The sequence below is a fragment of the Myotis myotis genome, unplaced genomic scaffold (genome assembly GCF_014108235.1).
Source record: "Myotis myotis isolate mMyoMyo1 unplaced genomic scaffold, mMyoMyo1.p scaffold_m19_p_13, whole genome shotgun sequence".
Classification (NCBI taxonomy): Eukaryota; Metazoa; Chordata; class Mammalia; order Chiroptera; family Vespertilionidae; genus Myotis; species Myotis myotis.
The window spans coordinates 24,050,209-24,068,186 of NW_023416317.1; the positions used below are offsets into that span (position 1 = coordinate 24,050,209).

Below are 17,978 nucleotides of genomic sequence, written 5' to 3' on the forward strand. Positions count from 1 at the left end.
ATTAGGGATGTTGATAATAGCATCCATATTATAGAGCTATAGTGAAGTTTAAGGTAAATGCTGTATAAAAGTGTACATGTTACCTAGCATATATATAGTGTTAATTATAAATTATTTAGAGCGTTAGAGTTAGGGAAGGAGTTTAGAAGGATAAGTAGCCATGAAGAAGATAGATTGGAGAGGGAAGAGACTAAGAATGAGGAGACTATTTTGGTAGTCTAAGCAAGACATGATATAGGCCTGATCAGGGTTGGCCAAGAGAAGATGGTGAATTTTGGATGCCATGAGGGAAACATGATGGGTCTTAATGGCTGACTGGAGGCAGTGGTTCTCTAGCTAGCTTATTGGGTGTGGGTATTTCAGTACCTGGGCTAAGACTAAGTCTTGCAGATCTCATGAGAGGGCTTGGAAGAAAGGGAAAGAAGTGTTGATATTTTTGCTGTGATCTTTGAGAAACTGGGGATTATAGGTATAAGAGGTGCCCTCTGATGTGTTGGCACTAAGGACATTTCAAAGGCTCCCTACCTCCTTCTATCTGAAATTCTTAGTACAACAGTTTTAGGCATTGCTGTTATTAAAAGACCATGATACTAGAAAGGGTAACACTTCTGCTCTCCTGGCAATAGAGCTGAAAATGGGCTTCAATAGGCAGAAGAGAAGATAGATGGCCAGAATTGGAGCCCCATGGGAAATGGGGAACAGGAGGAGAAACAGTTTTAATGTGGGAGTAGGGCTGGGGGGCATGTCACAAGGGGAGAGGAGCACTAAAAGAGGAAGTGGGAGAGTGCTTAAGACATACTCAGCCCATTTCACAGCCTTGCCTCAGAAGCTCCCTCTCTGACATCACCATCGGCATACTTGGCATCCCTCCGGCTTTATAGAGCATTTCCCCTATGCTGAATTCAAGCTCCAAATGCTCACCGCTTTCATACAAATGTTAGACAGACTGAAGTCACATGCATCTTTGATCCTGTTAGGACATAATCAGAATCACAGCTGGGAGTAGAGGAAGCATGGGAGTGGAGCCATGTTGTTGGGTAAAATGTAATGATGCTGTTTGAGAGGAAAACAGCTTGGCCTTGAGCACTTTTACAAACATGAGCATCATACTCCTTCCCTTTGGGTAAGAGAGGTTCTGGAAAGCAAACAACTGTCCCCTCCTTCAAGTCCCTCCTGTGGGAGTTGTAGCCAGCCCAAAGAGTGGCTCTGACCCCTGAGTCTGCTCCAGAGCTGATCCCACCCTGGAGTTAACTCCACATGAGAAGAGAGGCAAATGAGGCTGTTCACCTGGTCCGGGGTCCTCCCTGCTCCCCCCACCCCACCACCACTACCACTTCTTCAGTCCCAGGGGTCGCTGAAAGCACAGCCTGATCTTTGGAGTTTGGTGTTGATCCTTCCCTTTTCTTCAGGAAGCCAGGCCTGTGAGTATGAGGGGAAGCTGGACATCAGGCAGATCACATAGAAGAAACCAAATGCTGATGGAAGAAGACTCAAAGCTTCTTATAAATCTAAAAAGGGGTGAAATGAAAAAGGGGTGGATACACTGTGTATCAGAGTAGTTCTATGCCCCAGACTGCCTACACCTGTGTGCCAGCAACAGCCTAGAGTCTGAAAATTATTTCTGAAACAGCAGAAGCCTCTGGAACAGATCCCACAGATGCCACTGAAGCCATACTACAAAGCCACAGGGCTTCTCTTTGGAATCTGATTAGAGTTTTCTTTTTATCTCTTTTACATTTTTGTCTTCCAGAGTGGAACACTTAAGGATCCGGACTCGAGCAAGACCCCACCTCAGCGGCCAGCCCCCCAAGGTTGTTTACAGTATATTCTCGACTGTAATGGCATTGCAGTAGGGCCAAAGCAAGTCCAAGCTTCTTAAAGTGATTGGTAGTTAATTTTTCAAAGCAGAAATTTTAAGCCAAAAACAAATAAGGAAAGAAAGTGGGGAGGGAAGCAACTCACCCTCCCATTGGTGCCGTTTCTGCGTTCTTTCAATGCTGACTGGACTGTGTTTTTCCTATGCAGTGTCAGCTCCTCTGTCTGGTTGTTTACCTGTCCCTATTCGTGCTTGTAATGCTCACTTATGTTTCTCTGTATAACTTGTGATTCCAGGGCTGTTTGTAAACAGTGTACAAAAGAATCGTGCCTCTCCGAAGTCCAGGGTGACTCTACCTTCTGGGTGGTTTGATATATTTTTTAAAGTATTACATAATGTGGGGTGAAATAGGACTAGGGGATGGACAGGAGAGAAACAAAGACCACAAAAATAAAACCCAACTCCACTCCTTTTCCCCTTCCCCTTTAACACACCCTTCCCCCCTGGTCCAGGCTCAGATTAAACCACCCCCACCCCCTGCTTACCTCCATGAATGTGCTTGGGATCTTCAATGAACTGTGCTTTTTGCTTTCTTTCTGCATGACTAGATAGAAGTTTAAGAGATTTCCAAGGTCTAATTTTCATAGCTTCATCTGTTGAATCTGAAGCCATCCACATTTTTCTCCATTTGCTAAAATTTGGTGCAGTTTGAGTATATGTGAATATGCTGGCTGTGCCTGTAGAGTTCTTGTGTTTTCAGTGATGACATAAAACATAAAGAAGAAGCTATTCTAGGAATGTGTTTTGTATTTTACATCCCAGTGTACTCTTTGTTTTTATTATTAAATAATTAGCTCTGAGATTAGAAAAAAAAAAAAATGGGGCCGCCGATGTGCAATATCCAGGTGAACTTGTGAGTGTTTTCTGTGTTGATCTCAGTCCCCCCAAGTTGTTTCTTCTTTGTTGCTGTTTCTGAGTTGGCCATGTGTGTGCTTTTGTGGAACTGAGGCTGTTTTGTATCCCCAAAGATTGACCTATGTACAGAGATGATTCTTTAGCAATTTTAGACGTAGAATGCAGGGAGCTACTGAAAGTCTGGGAAGGATTCAGCCATTCTGCTCTTGGCCTCTCCTGAGGCATCATAACATGAGACCAAATTTGAAATGTCCCATTTCACTTGAGTCGGTACACTGCCTACAGAACTCTGCGGTGGACTCCTGCTTTAGTTTTCTGCTGTTATGAGAGCCCTCTGGAGTCTAAAGTATAAAGAGCTTTATCTTTCTAGGGAAAAACTGTCTCAGATGTTACCTTGTGTGTGTTTGGGGCAAAGGCTGCACAGCTGTGGCTCTTGAAGAACCCTCACTGGTTCTCTTTCCTCCAATATTCAGCTCCTGGGCAGAGATGAGGCAGTTAATTAAAGCAGGCCTTGGGTTCAATGCCTCATCTTGCCATCTCCTGGCCAGGCTCAGAATGGGCACCAAGTGGCCTCCTCAAGCATCATGGTTCATGGAAGTTCATGCCAGCAGTTTGCCTTTCAGAAGAAGTGCTTCGGCTCTACTTTTACATTCCCTTTCACTCCTATACTGATATGTCACTGTTCTGGATTACCAGGTCTGAGGAACTAGTGTTGGCAGTATGTAACATGATTTATGTGTCAGGGGGGCACTGCTCTGGTTTCTCCTTGGGTTGCTGGCAAATTCAGAGGCTACAGGGAAATACACTGAGTGTGAATGTTCTTGTCTCTGATCCCTTCTTTAGATGATGATGGTAATCAATCTGTTGTAAATATATACATATATGCATTTACACTCTTTCAGGTGAGTTGCCTAAGAATCAGGCCCTTCAATACCTCCCAATCTGATCAAATGATAGAAAGGAATAAAGCAACATTTCCCCAAATGGAGAAATTTATTTATTTATTTATTATTTTTGTCCAGTGGTGAGCTGATGGTGGTGTTGCTTCTCTGCATGTTCTCAGTGTGAACATCCAGGTGCTTTTCATGTGACATTTGTGAACCACAAACACAAAGTTGCTATTTGAATTCAGTCAGGTTCCAGGGTGGTATCAGCCAAGGTCTCTCAGGTGGGAGAGAAAACTGCCAAACACAAGTAGACAGCTTAACCTGACTGTCATGTGACCTCAGGCAGCATGCTAAGGGACAACTCTATGGCCTGGGGGACATACGCATCACAGTATAGGATTGCCATTCAGGTGTTTTGTACCCATTTCTTTTCTGATGTTGTCCCTTTTTTTTTGTACTGACCCAGCGTGAGAACCTCAGCTAATGCTGGAAGTGTGATTGAAGTACCTCTCTTTTGTGACTCTCTTGTACAGCTTAATGTGCAATAAAGGAAAAGTTATATCTGTCTTCAGTGTTAAGTTGTAAAGTTTCTGGCTATTCAAGCATCTCTGTACAGGTGGGAAAGCTTAAAAATTTCTGGTACAAGATGCTGAGCTATCAACGTGAAATATTTTATAAGAAGATGTTAATACAAATAATACCAAACTTTTAAAAGGCAAAAACTGGTTAATATGAAATAATCTGTTAACCCAGTGGTTCTCAACCTTCTGGCCCTTTAAATACAGTTCCTCATGTTGTGACCCAACCATAAAATTATTTTTGTTGCTACTTCATAACTGTAATGTTGCTACTGTTATGAATCGTAATGTAAATATCTGATATGTAGGATGGTCTTAGGCGACCCCTGTGAAAGGGTCGTTCGACCGCCAAAGGGGTCGCGACCCACAGGTTGAGAACCGCTGTGCTAACCTGTCATCTTCGCTAGTTATCTAATTTGAACCTGGGAATTCTTAAACATGAAAATTTCCATTTTTTCATTCATTTATATATTTATGTGTAACTAACCCTAGTATTAATTGTTAATTGATGATAAAGTAGATAATTGATAATTGATGATAAATGGGCCAACAGTCATGGGTGCATAATGGTATAAACATAGAATTTTACCTCTCCAGAGGGTACAGGTGTTCTGGTGTTTCTAGAAAACTAAGTTACAACACAACTTTTAGCTGCCATTGAGTTTCTATAAACCACTCCTTCCAGTAGGCCCATGGATGTGGACACTAAGATTTCGACTGAGAAATTGGATCTCTAGGCCAATTATGCATCATTTCCACTAGTCTATATGTGCTGATGGGGACATCTTTTGACTCCTGACTATAGTAACCATCCTCAGCAAAATCAGAGCCATTGGTACCACACTTACTGTCTATCAATCTCCAGAGGAAGGATGACTTTTTTCTTTCCAGACCACAGATGGTTTTCTGTCTCATTCTGGGAGAAGGGAATCCTGGTCCTCTTTGAGGGGGTGGAGGTGGGGGAGTCTTCTCTACCAGGTGGTGCCCACATCATCTCCAGGGGAAAATGGGACTTGGATTTCTGTAGAATTTTACCATACTCACCTGAAAAGGACTGGAGCCCCTGCGGATGATAATAAAAAAGCAAAAGAGTTACTGGAAACAAAAGATTTATCTTAGTCATGGGCATGAGCTAATACTAAAATGAAGCCCTGGTGGGGTGGGGGTGTGAATCAGACACGTATAGACTCAGAGCAGGACAAAGGCTAGTTCCATAAAACAATGTAAGTCAGTGATTATCAATGATCATAAAGCACAGAATAATTTTTGAAGAACTTTCTCACCTATTACCATCTTTAAAACACTACCATCTTAAAAGAAAATTACAAGTAGGCCTTATTTTTTTAACAGTTTTATGTTTAGAAACACAGAGGCCCAGAGAAGTTTCCTGACTTGCTCAAGGAGTCAGTGATAGACTATGTCTTGGGTTTTCTGATTCCCAGACCACTGCTCTTTCCACTGCCCTGTACTGTGTCTGCTGTGTGGAACTTGAGACCTCCTACTAGGGGCAGGTTGGCCTGTACCTGAGGAACCTCTGGGGAAGAGGGGTGGGGTCCTTCTGGTCTGCGGGGTCTTCTATAGAGAGCTCACCTCTGATTGAAGCCACTCATCCCATGGTTTCTTCCCTGTCCCCCAACTTCTGCTGTGACTGAGGTGCTGTGTCTCTGAGGAAAAGCAAGTAGTGGCAATGTATGAGGGTAACCAGGGACTCCCTCTGGGATCCTTCAGAGCCTCAGGTGGCTTCTTGTAATGGAGCTTATCCTTTCAGTAACTAACTAACCACACCCTTTGAAACATAGATTTTAACAAGAAAACCCTTTGATATGGTTAAATTATGAAGTTTTTCTTGTACTGAACCTAGGGGGCCCTGGGCAACCCCAAGGAATGCAACCCCCAGGCAAGGTGCTGCCTCCACGCCGACTCCCCCGTGGACCATCAGTGCCACCTTCCTCCTCTTCCTCCTCCTCCTCTTCTTCCTCCTTCTCGGCTCCTCAGCTGCCAGGCGGCCCCACCACCCACGGAGATGCACCCTCCAGCAGCAGCTCCCTGGCAGAGGCCCAGCCACCCCCGGCTGCTCCACCACAGAAGCCCCAGCCTCACCCACAGCTCAAGTAAGAGACAACTCAGCAGCTGCTTCCCCTCCCCTCTTCCTGCCCTTCCTCGCAGGCCTTGGGCTCCAGAGGTGCTAGAAAGCACCTTCAGTCAGGCCTCTTCCTCCTCCACAGATATTTTTGTGGGGGTTTTTGGGGGTTTTGGTTTTGGGTTATTTTATTTTTTGGTTTTTGGTTGTGTGTGGGTTTTTTTGTTGTTGTTGGGGGCCTATTTAGGGTTGATTGGGGAGGATAGGAAAGAGGGAAGTGAAAGTCTAAAGTCTTGCTAGAAGCTCAAACCCTCCCCTTTCTTCCTGGGGAGTGACAGTAAGGCAGAGATACTACCCCTTCTATTCTTGTACTAGCTTAGGGTTTTTGTTTTTTTGATCCTGTCTCCTACTCTTTTTCCCATTTCTTCTCTCTCTCTCTCTCTCTCTCTCTCTCTCTCTCTCTCTCTCTCTCCCTCTCACTCTCTCTCAATTTAAAAAAAAATCCTCTTTGCTGCCTTTGACTCACAGTTTACGGTATATAATTAGCAAGGCTGCCCAGAAGGAAAAGAGAGAAGAAGTTAAATCCATTTCAGCTTTTTACTCTCAGCTTTCTCAGAGAGAGGTCAGTTTCTGGTGTGGTCATCTGAGAAGGGCTCAGATAGAGACCCTGAGCAACTGCATCCTCTGGGGTTCCCTCATTCCCAGGAGAAACTCTAGAAGCCCCCATTATACTGCCCTGCTTCAGAGGAGGAGCTGAGGACCCCAAGGAAGTAGTACGGCTGTACTTGAGAAGAACAGCACCAGCATGTGGGTGGAGGTCAGTTCCACCTTCTCCACCAGAACCAGAGATACCTCTCTTCAATTTCTTCAAACAGTACTCTGCATCACTATCAGCACAGACAGCTGCAGCCTTGGGGGAATGGTACAGACCAGTGATGGCGAACCTTTTGAGCTCGGTGTGTCAGCATTTTGAAAAACCCGAACTTAACTCTGGTGCCGTGTCACATATAGAAATTTTTTGATATTTGCAACCATAGTAAAACAAAGAATTATATTTTTGATATTTTTTTATATATTTAAATGCCATTTAACAAAGAAAAATCAACAAAAAAAAATGAGTTCGTGTGTCACCTCTGACACGCGTGTCATAGGTTCGCCATCACTGGTATAGCGCCATCTGTGCTTCTCATAGTAAAATAATGAGAATCTTTAGGGAGGGAGAATAGGGGGCCATAGAATTTTGGAGTTCAAATGAGGCACTTTTAGAGATTGTCTAGCCATTGCATAAATGAGAAAACATAGCTCAGAGAGATTCGATTAATGTTCATTTTTAAAGCCACTCTGCTCATTAGCGGCATAGCCAGGATTAGGACTCAAGGGCTCCAGATGACCACTTTCTCTGGGTTTTCCTACATGACAGGAGGAGCATCACCCACTCCAGCTCCCCAGCTCTGGCCAGTGACACATTTCTTATCTCACATGTCCCATAACCTCCCTTCAACCCAGTTTTTTTTCTGTATGCTGACTTTTTAATCTCTCCTACCTTCCAATTTTGGCCCCAGTTTGAGGGCAGATTTTTGGGTTGTCACTGCTTACATTGTTGAATAAAGTCAGCCTCTGATGAGGAAGGCTGATACCCAGTCCCTTAGCCTGTGTGTGCAGAGGAGTCCCCCTCCCAGAGGCCAGCATGTTGTGGCTCATCTTTAGTCTAATGAAAGCAGGGCATCTGTTCACAGTAACTGCAGGAAGCGAGAAACTGCTCATACTTCTGTAGAATGAAGTTTCTGGGGCTACACCCTGAATTTAGGGGAGGGCTGGGATTTTTGAGGCACCAGGAAAAAAGTTCTGGAGACAGAAACTGGCAGGAAAGGGACATAGTAGAAATCAAGGAGAGAAGACGGACCACTGGAGACACTAGACCTGTATCCTCTTCCGAAGTTCTGGGCTTAGCCTTTCCTCGACCTTCTTGTATTGAGTTTTTCTCTCTGAATTGCTAATCTCTCAAGGGATAAATCAGTCCCTAAAATGTGTGTGTTTTTTTATTTTTTTTTATTAGAAAACTGCCTAACAACCTTGTGTCGGCCTGATAAGTAGAGTTGTCCCTCAATGTCCGTTGGAGATTGGTTCCAGGACCCCTTGCAGACACCAAAATTTGAGGATGCTCAAGTTCCTTATATAAAATTGTGTAGTATTTGCATATAACCTATATTTGCATATAACCTATAGCTGGGTATGCTTTCACATCTTCATTCACATGGCTTCAGCGTAGTGCTTGGCTTATGGCAAATTCAAGTTTGCTTTTAAGAATTATCTGGGATTTATTTTTTCAAATATGTTTGATCCGTAGTTGGTTACATCTGTGAATGTGGAGGGCTGAATGTGTCTCTTGCCCCTGGACACCCGGAGCCCCACAGACCTTATAATAGGGGTCCTCTGGGGAAGGGTGCAAAGAGTGATTACATCCGCTTTAATACTCAAGGTAAATTGAGCACTAGAGTTTGTGCCAAGCCAAAAGGTTCTTTTGGAATGAAAGAAAAAAGCAGAATATAAAAAGCTCTAAAAAGGCCTAGAGATTATTTTACCAAACAAGTACAGACCACAAATAAAAACCAAATACCAGAAAAGCAATGGCTTGCCTGAGGTCAAGAGTAAGTGAGTGGCAGAATCAAGACTGACTCAGATGTTCTGATGCTGACTCCACTACTTGACAATTCATGGAAAAGAGAGTGCAAGAGTCCATGGGCCCCTAGTTGCTACATTTCATCAGAGGGGAAGGGTGTGAGTCCTAGATTAGTACTTACCAAGTTGAGGCCTCGGAAATTAAATCTGCTGGCCCTTTAGCATTAAATAAAAGAAACATCCTTTGAGTCACCCCTTCTTCCTCTTTTCCCTCTCTCTCTTTTTTCTCTTCTTCCTTTTTTTCCTCCTTCCTCTCTTTCTCACTGCTCCCATCCTTTCCTGTTTTAGCAGCAGTGAAGGTGAAGAAAATAGCACAGGAGCCTCCCAGGATCCTGGTAGCACAATCCCTGCTGGCTTTCTATCACCGTGGTCTCCCTTGGGTGGGAGTGGGGGTTCCAGTTGTGTATCCTCATGTGATCGTCCTTTCCTACCTTGCTGGGAACACCACCCTCTCACATTCTCTCTGGTTTTTATCTTCAAGCAAGTCGCAGTCCCTGACAAATGCCTTCAGCTTCTCTGAGTCCTCCTTCTTCCGGTCTTCAGCCAATGAGGATGAAGCCAAAGCAGAGACCATCAGGAGCTTGAGGAAGTCCTTTGCCAGCCTCTTTTCAGATTAGCTCTTCAGACACACGTGGGCACCTGGCCTAACCGGGAAAGGCATTTGAGACATTTGCCAACAACAGTCAGCCACGTTTGGTAGTGATGTCCCATGACCTTGACTTGTGTGGCCCCTTCCTCTGCTCCGTTGTGCTAAGTGATGTGCAGCTCAGAAAGGATCATGTGAAGGTCTCAGGGCAGGTGCCTAATCAGCGAAGGGCACCTGACATCAGAGAGAATAGAGCTGCTTTTCTGTAGTTGTGAGAACATTCTCTGAGGTCATCGTTTGGTGTGAGTTTAGTGGCCTTATTGTGACAGCGCCATCATGTCTTATTCTTCCTTGTGAAACCAGGACTCCCTTCATTGAGGACTCCTGGTAGCTTAACCTAACTCAGATGCAGTGCTAAGCATGCCCCCCTTCCTTTAGTCAGTGCTGACTATGTGGGGAATATATACTTAACCCCAAATATTCTTGGTGTTAGGAACTTACCCACACCTGGATCCCTTGTCAGACACACCTGATTAGCTGTTGAAAAGACACCTGCCCAGCACATGCGATTCCTTGACTGCTGTCATAGTGAAGCACCTTTAGTCTACTGATACTGGAGAGAACAAGGATCTGCAGTTCTTTCCTTTCCCTCTCTGGAGTGCAGTTCTTTTGTGTGTGTTGCAGTGATCTTGAGCTCCAAAGCTGCACTGTGGAGAATGCATGACACTGTAACAGCAGTATACCAAGTTTTGTGTTCATCTCAAAATAAATGTTAAGACATTTGGTGTAATAAAAGCAGCAGTATTAACCAGCATTTGATTCAGCCATGAGGTCTCCCCTAAGCTACCCTTTTGACTGAGTGTATGTGAGGTGTGTGTGCGTGTTTGGGAGTGCAGGGAAGGGAAAAGTCTAGGAGGGTGAAGCTGTTGGTGTTATTATGTGTGAATGTGCTTCTGTGTGAATGTGATTGTGAGTGTACGACTATTTCCAAGTGGATGAGAGGATGGCTGTCCTTTAGACACCACTTATGCTGGGCTTCCTGACACCTCTCCAGTGATTACATTTCCTCCAGGACATCTGTACTTCCTTCAGTAACTCAGCATTTCTACCAATTTTACTGAATATCGAGACTTTCTAATAAGCATAGCACCATTGCCCCCATAGCAGTCAAGTTAGACCCACTTGTCTGGTGTATCAAGCTTCTCAGCTGAAGCCCACATGGTGGTACCAATGAGGCTGGACTGACCTGCCCTGGTGAAGGGGATCCCACAAGCCCCAGGCACCCTGAAGAGGCCTGTGATGGAGGAGGGGCTCTGGGGGTTTTCACTCCAGCTTCTTCATGTCTCTGGTACTCAAGAGTATGTTCTCCCAAATCAAAACTGCTGTGAGGATAAGTACCACATCTTCACTGATAAAAAGAAATCAGTATATTGACATTTTATCAAAATAATTCCCTACATGCGATACCCATTCTACTAACTCAACAAAATACTCATCCAAATGCCACTATCTTGTTAACTCACCTGATAATGCCACTGTCTTGCTAACTTCTCCTTAAAGTAGATGCTGAGAGGTCAGAGAATGGATTTCTCTGGTGCCAGGGTCTCCTTTCTAACTTAGCCATGCTGTCAGAGTTCAAGGTTCTAGATCTGTACCTTCTTCTTACACTTAAAAAGCAGGAAGTAGAACCTCCCATTAAATGACATCTCCGGGAATGGCAACTCTCCTCCAACACAACACATATAACTAGGGAACAAAATACAAACCAAACAAAAAGGTGGTGGTGGGGGTGCTGGGGGTTAAGGAATATCTATGCTCAAGGGAATTGATCTTTATAGTTTCTTCTATTTACAACCAAGAGTCTAGCACTTGTAGTCACTTCTATCCCCCTGATTCCAAATATGTCTTAAGAGAATTCATTTAGTTAAAAAGCATTTACTGAGCATTTAATATAAGTATAAACATTGTGATGAATTCAAGGAAATATTTACTAACATTTCCATAGTGCTACTAAGTTCCATGCAGAATTCTAAGCACTTAACATTTATCAAATAATTTATTCCTTATAACAAACAAGGTACTATTATTATTTTACAAATGAGAAAATAGAGGCACATCAATTTAATAACTTGCTCAAATTCACCTAACTGGTTTGTGGTGGAGCCGGAATTTGAACCCAAGCAGTGTAGCAATGGAACTCATGGCCTTGACTACTTTGCTATATTTCTTTTACTTAATCTAGCAGAGGGAGCAAGATGTAATTGTGTTAAATTGTACATAACATGGCAACAAAATAAGAGATACACACAAAACTTTTTCACACTTATACCCACTTCCTTCATCTATCCCTTGACCTAAGGGAAAGAAAGGATGGGGGAAGGTCAGAGTGCTTGTTACCAGTGTTGACCCCTTATCCTAGAACCATGAGTAACATACACAGTGTATCTTATTGTGATCAAATATAATTCTGGTTCTTGAAAAATTACTCATTCTTCCACATTTAATGTCAGACCAAAACCCACAAGTGGCTTATTTAGAAAATGAGTCAACCCTGGAACTGCTGGGGTGACAAAAAGGGGAGGGATTTACCATAGATCAGGCAGCACCCTAGTCCAAAGGACACATGGATTCTATCCAACCCTTAGTAATGGGGTGGGGCCAGAGGTGGGGGGAGTTCCATTCAGAAACAGCCCTCTTGGTACATAATAAAGATGGCCTCAGAGATTGGGAAATTTGCCACTCACAACAATCAACAAATATTTGATGAATACCATGATAACTGGTCTAAAGCGGGGATCTCCAAGGGTTGATGACCATCCATTATAGATCTTGAAACCTTAGTCTATAGGTCAATTGTGACCACTGTGCAATCATCTCTACAACTAATGGGGATTCCTTACCCACATTTCATCCCAGATTAATAGAGATAGAACACTTCATCCCTGCCCTTATGAAACTCTCCATCTCCCTGGATCAAGATAAATTAGTTGCGCTTTTGGCTCATTGGATAGAGCGTTGGCCCACAGACAGAAGGGTCATAGGTTCAATTCCAATCAAGGGCATGTACCCGGGTTGCAGGCTTGATCCCCAGCCCCAGTTGAGTTGCTGTCTTTCTCTGTATCTCCCTGTCCCTTCCACTCTCTCTAAAAATCAATGGAACAATACCTTGGGTGAGGATTAACAACAACGAAAGATTAATTCTGCTCATCATTTATTTGTTTATAACTCTTTATTGTGTTCTTACTAAGCTCGATAAGTTCTGTGGGAAAAATATGAAAATGAGTTAAGCAAGGATTCTGCCCTCACAAAATTTTACAGCCCAGTAAAGGGGAAGCACATAAACAAATATTAAAAAGAAAGTGGTAAGCACCATAAGACAAATGCAGTCAAAATGTTATTTTGAAAAAAAAATAAGGTTGATAAGTATTGGTGAGGATATGGGAAATGGAACTCTTACACATTGCAAATGGGAACATAATGTTGGTACTACCACTTCAGGGAACAATTTGGCAATATCCAATGCACAAACCCTATGGCTCAGCAATTTCATTTCTAGACATTCACTCTAGAGAATCTCTTGCACATGTACTCAAGGAGGCAAGTAAAAGAATTAGTCTCAGCATCATTGGTGAAAAATGGAAACAACCAACTGTCTCTCATGGGGGGAATTACAACATAAATTGGTTTATTCATAAATTGGTTATATAGGTGTTAAATAAACAAATATTTGAGGAATTCAGAAAAGATATGGAAGGAGAATGAAAAAGATGAGCCAAATAAGTGTAAAATGGCCAACAAGCAGGTACATGTTGTTGGTGTCAAGCTGGGGTGGTCCGAGAAGATGGCACCCTAGAGGTGAGCTGTGAGCAACCCACAGGATAGGGAGGCATGCCAGCTAGGGAGAATGGGATGAGTGCACAAAATTCAGTCATTGAATTTTTCAGTTCAAAGTTTCATCTACTTTTATCCTCTTATTTTACAGATGTGAAAACCAAGGCCCAGGTAACTTAAGGAGCTTGTCATGTCATGAAGAAAGTTAGTAATAGAAGCAAGTGAGTCAGTCCTAGATGGGCCATTTGGGGCACTGTCCCTTGTGAGGTAAATGTATGGGTTTATTTCCAGAGGTCCTCCAGGGAGGGAGAGGCTAACAAGAGTGTTTCACAGAGGCCGGGGAAGAAATGGGAAGAGACAGTATTGGGCAATGGAAGGAGTCTAGGCTCTGAAATCAAATTTGAGTTTAAATCCTGGCTTTGCTAATTATTAGTTAATTGACTTTAATTATAAGTCATTTAGCTTTTCTGGGTCTTGATTTTCTCATCTATAAATGAGAACAATACTACCTTTCTGAGGAGGTTTTCTAAAGATTTTAATGAGTTAATTTATCTCAAGTCTGGTGCTAACTGGGGTTGGCATGTGAGAAGATCATAAGAAATCCTCTCTGTCTCATAAAAAGAACACCAGTGTAATCCCCAAAGCCCTTTTGGCCATCCCTCTTCCAGGAGCACCTAAAGAATGACCAAGCTTGCCTTTCTTCATCTCTTGTGACCAGGTAGGCTGTAGGGAAATTTTAACCTGAGTAATGCCTTTTCCTAGGGCTATGATTCTTTTGAGTTGTTTAAATTGAGTTGAGGGTAGACACCTGGGGAGACAAATGCTGCTGCCTAAGCATCCTAGTAATGAGGATTGTGTGTACACACATACATCCCCAAACCACTGCAGCCATAGAAATAACAGCACAAATCCATATGACTCTAATGGATTAATTTTTAATTGTTCATACCATATGATCATTCCTACAGTGGTGTGGTTTCCTTCAAACAATTCCTTTGGGAGGCTAAACATTTATTCCAATAAGCCTGCTGCTTATGCTTAGAAAATAATTGCCTTCAGATCTGTAGCCCTCAAATTTGAATTCTGTAACTCTGGGAATCTAGAGATCCATATACAAATTGTTCTGTGTATTGTATATTTTGGCAGGACCTCAACACACACACACACACACACACACACACACACACACACACACACACACAGATTAAGAATCATTGCTTTAGGGAGTGAATTTTGATTTAAAAAATACAACAACACTTATAATTCTTTGGGAGTTAACTCTAATGATTAAGCTAAATAATATATAAGGTTCAAAACACAATGTGGCTATAAATAAGATAATTTTGTGTGGCTTATGAACTGGTTCTAAAGGAAATTAATCCCAGAAAAGGAGTCTCATATGTTTTTAATAGTTTCTCTTTGAAATAAATGTCAAGTCCCATCAAGATTATCGATTTTGAAGGAGAGAAGATGTATTTCAGCAGGCAAATTCTGTTTGTTAAAAGTAACCTTATTACTGTATAATTCTCAAGTAACAGACTATATTTAGAATGATGTTTTCTTCCTCAGGTAATCATAATCATTATCCCTTATATTTGTATAGCATTTCACAGTTTATACAGCATCTTGCATTTTAAAGACACTATATGGTTTATAAAGCTCTGAATCACCTATCATTTTGTTAGAATCTCACAATAGCCCCATGAAGCTATTCCTCATTATAGGTAACTTCCAAGTATCTGAGTTTGGACTCACACTTGAATGGTACTCTTTCTCCTATCAATCTCTTTGGACTTCAGAGTTTGTTGATGAGAAAACAATGCAATTGTTCATTCTCTCTGATGTTCCCTCCTCTTATTCAATACCCTATCACTCTGAGAATTTGCTTTCTTTCTTGGATATTGATATAGTCACACACACACACACACACACACACACACACACACACACACACGCCTGCCTACTGGCCTTTATTGTCAGTAGTCTTTTCTTCTGTTTCATACCTCCCCAGCCTATCATCTTCAGGGAAATAACCCGAGAGAGTGGGGGGGGGGGAGAGAACACCAGAGAGCTCTTCAGGAACCCCACACCCCTGTAAACAAATGCTCCTCAGGGAACACTGCCCCATTTTCATCCACCTCCATATCCATATATAACTCTTCTGATAAGAATTACCATCCTTCAGCTAACTCCTCCATAGCAGAAAGCTACAGCCATCCCAGTAGTTGTGATTAAATTCAGTGACTGCCTGACAAACCCTGGTTGTTCTAGATCCAGTTCTTGAAGGAAGGGAGATTAGCTCTCTCAGATTACCAAGGGGATGACCCAATTTTGGACTTCTTGGGTCCACTCTGGAGCTCATGGGTAATCATTCTTGGCAGAAAATTGTAAAGAATAGGCCCAAAGAAGCCCCCTAGACAGCTCAACCACTCAACATTCTGAAGACCCTCAAACCACCTTGAGAACTGAGTGGCTTGGGAGTGGACTGGAATGACATTTGGGCTGCTCATTTGCCTTTGGAGTTTCACTGAGCTAACACAATATAACTCTTGGGATCTAAAGTTACTTTTTATTTGAATATTTAACACCCAAGTAGTAAATTTCTCAACTTATTTTGATATAATATTTATAGCAAGAGGTTATTTCAAGTAGATTATTTCTTCTTAAAGACTATTCCTTTGTTTTGTCCCCATAGCTATTATTCTGGATTAGGAATTTTATTTATGCCTCTTATTTGCCAGCCTCCTAATTGGGCTTCCTGGCTTCAATCTCTTGCCTATTTCTTTCTTTCTTTGTTTTATTGTTGTTGTTGTTGTTAATCCTCATCTGAGGATATTTTTTCCATTGATTTTTAGAAAAAGTGGAAGGGAGGGAGGGGGGTGGAGAGAGAAACATCAATGTGAGAGATACAGCGATTGGTTGCCTCCCACACACACCTGACCAGGGCCGGGAATTGAACCTGCAACCCATGTACTAGTACATGCCCTTGATTGAAAATCGAACCCACTATCCTTTGGTGCTCGGGCCGACACTGTAACCACTTAGCAACACCGACCAAGGCTCTTGCCTGTTTCTTTTAAAACCTCTGATTATCAAAATCTTTCAGTGAACTCCAAGCATAGAGAATGGGGCCCAAACTCCTTATCTTGGCACTTAAGGTCCCCCTAGAGCAGTGAGGGCGAACCTATGACACGCGTGTCAGAGGTGACACACGAACTCATTTTTTTGATTGGTTTTTCTTTGTTAAATGGCATTTAAATATATAAAATAAATATCAACAATATAAAACTTTGTTTTACTATGGTTGCAAATATAAAAAAAATTTCTATATGTGACACGGTACCAGAGTTAAGTTAGGGTTTTTCGAAATGCTGACACGCCAAGCTCAGAAGGTTCGCCATCACTGCCCTCTAGCCCCAATTTATCAGGGAGGGAATATGTCTAGTAGTTAGATATTTGGGCTTTGAGATCAGGCAAATCTGGTTTCAGTACTAGTTCTACCACTTGTTAGCTGTGTGATCTTGGGCAAATGGCTAAACTTCCCTAAACTTCAGTTTCCTTACTAGTAACAACTGTAATAGTAATACCTCATATAGCTGTTGTTAGGATTAAATGAGATTATGCATGGAAAGTACTGTATACAGGTACCCCACACGTATAAGGAAGATCCTAATATTTTATTTATTATCATCATTGGTTTTCAACCCTATCTCCTCCTATTTGGCTGCAGCTAAGCTGATGTAAAATCCACTGTGCTTACTTTCACATTCTTGCTCTACAAATATACTCACTTTATCATTTTCAGCTATCCTCAGCCCCTTAAAAATTCCTTTTCTTATCCTCATTACCCATCCAGATCATATAAATCCTTCAAGGCCCCGCTGAAATATCACCACCTACCCACGAAGCACTTTCTGCCTGCCTTAGTAGTCCCCCCTGATTGTTCTCTCTTCTCTAAATTCTTACAGTCACTTATTACCTCTACTACTTGCATAGATTTTTTGCAGGTTCACATGATTTCATTAAACTGTATGTGCTCCTTTTGTCTCTTTATTCTTTTCATAATCTTGAACTCTTTTTTATGATTTTTATATTGAATTATTTTCTTCAGCTTTTTCTCTACTGAAGTCTATGTTTTAGGCTATTCAGAACTCCACATTTCCCCCAACATTTTATTATGAAAATTAAAAAATGCACATAAAGTTGAAGTAACTATACAGCGAACACTTTTATACTCACTACCTATATTCTACAAATAACATATTATTCTTGCTTTATCCCATATCTATCCATCCCTTTGTGCATTCAACAATCCATCTAGTTTTTAATGCATTTCATAGAAAGTTGGGACATCAGTACACTTGACAAATGATAATACAAATTAGTTCCATCTGGTAAGAACTTTGAAGATAATATAGTTTACTCCCTGATTTTATAGATGAAAAAACTAAAGCCCTAAGATATTAAACAATTAGTCTAACTTCAGTCAATCAATCAACATATATGTTCTGAGCACCTACTATGTGTCTGGTATTCTGCTAGGTCCTGGGATATAATCAATAAAACAGATAAAGGCCCTGTCATCTTGAAGCTTACAGCTTAATGG

The 17,978-nt window shown here is 42.0% G+C and overlaps 1 protein-coding gene across 2 annotated transcripts in view; it reads left to right on the forward strand.

The window, feature by feature from the left end:
* SYN2 (synapsin II) overlaps positions 1 to 10,348 on the forward strand; it is a 162,750-nt gene extending 152,402 nt beyond the window's left edge. For both annotated transcript variants that reach the window (XM_036332208.1, XM_036332209.1), the window contains exons 11-13: positions 1,751 to 1,811; positions 6,058 to 6,307; positions 9,437 to 10,348. In XM_036332208.1, the coding sequence (XP_036188101.1) occupies positions 1,751 to 1,811; positions 6,058 to 6,307; positions 9,437 to 9,572 (447 nt within the window). In that variant the 3' untranslated portion in view covers positions 9,573 to 10,348. The remainder of the gene's footprint in view (positions 1 to 1,750; positions 1,812 to 6,057; positions 6,308 to 9,436) is intronic.
* The last annotated feature ends 7,630 nt before the right edge of the window (positions 10,349 to 17,978 follow it).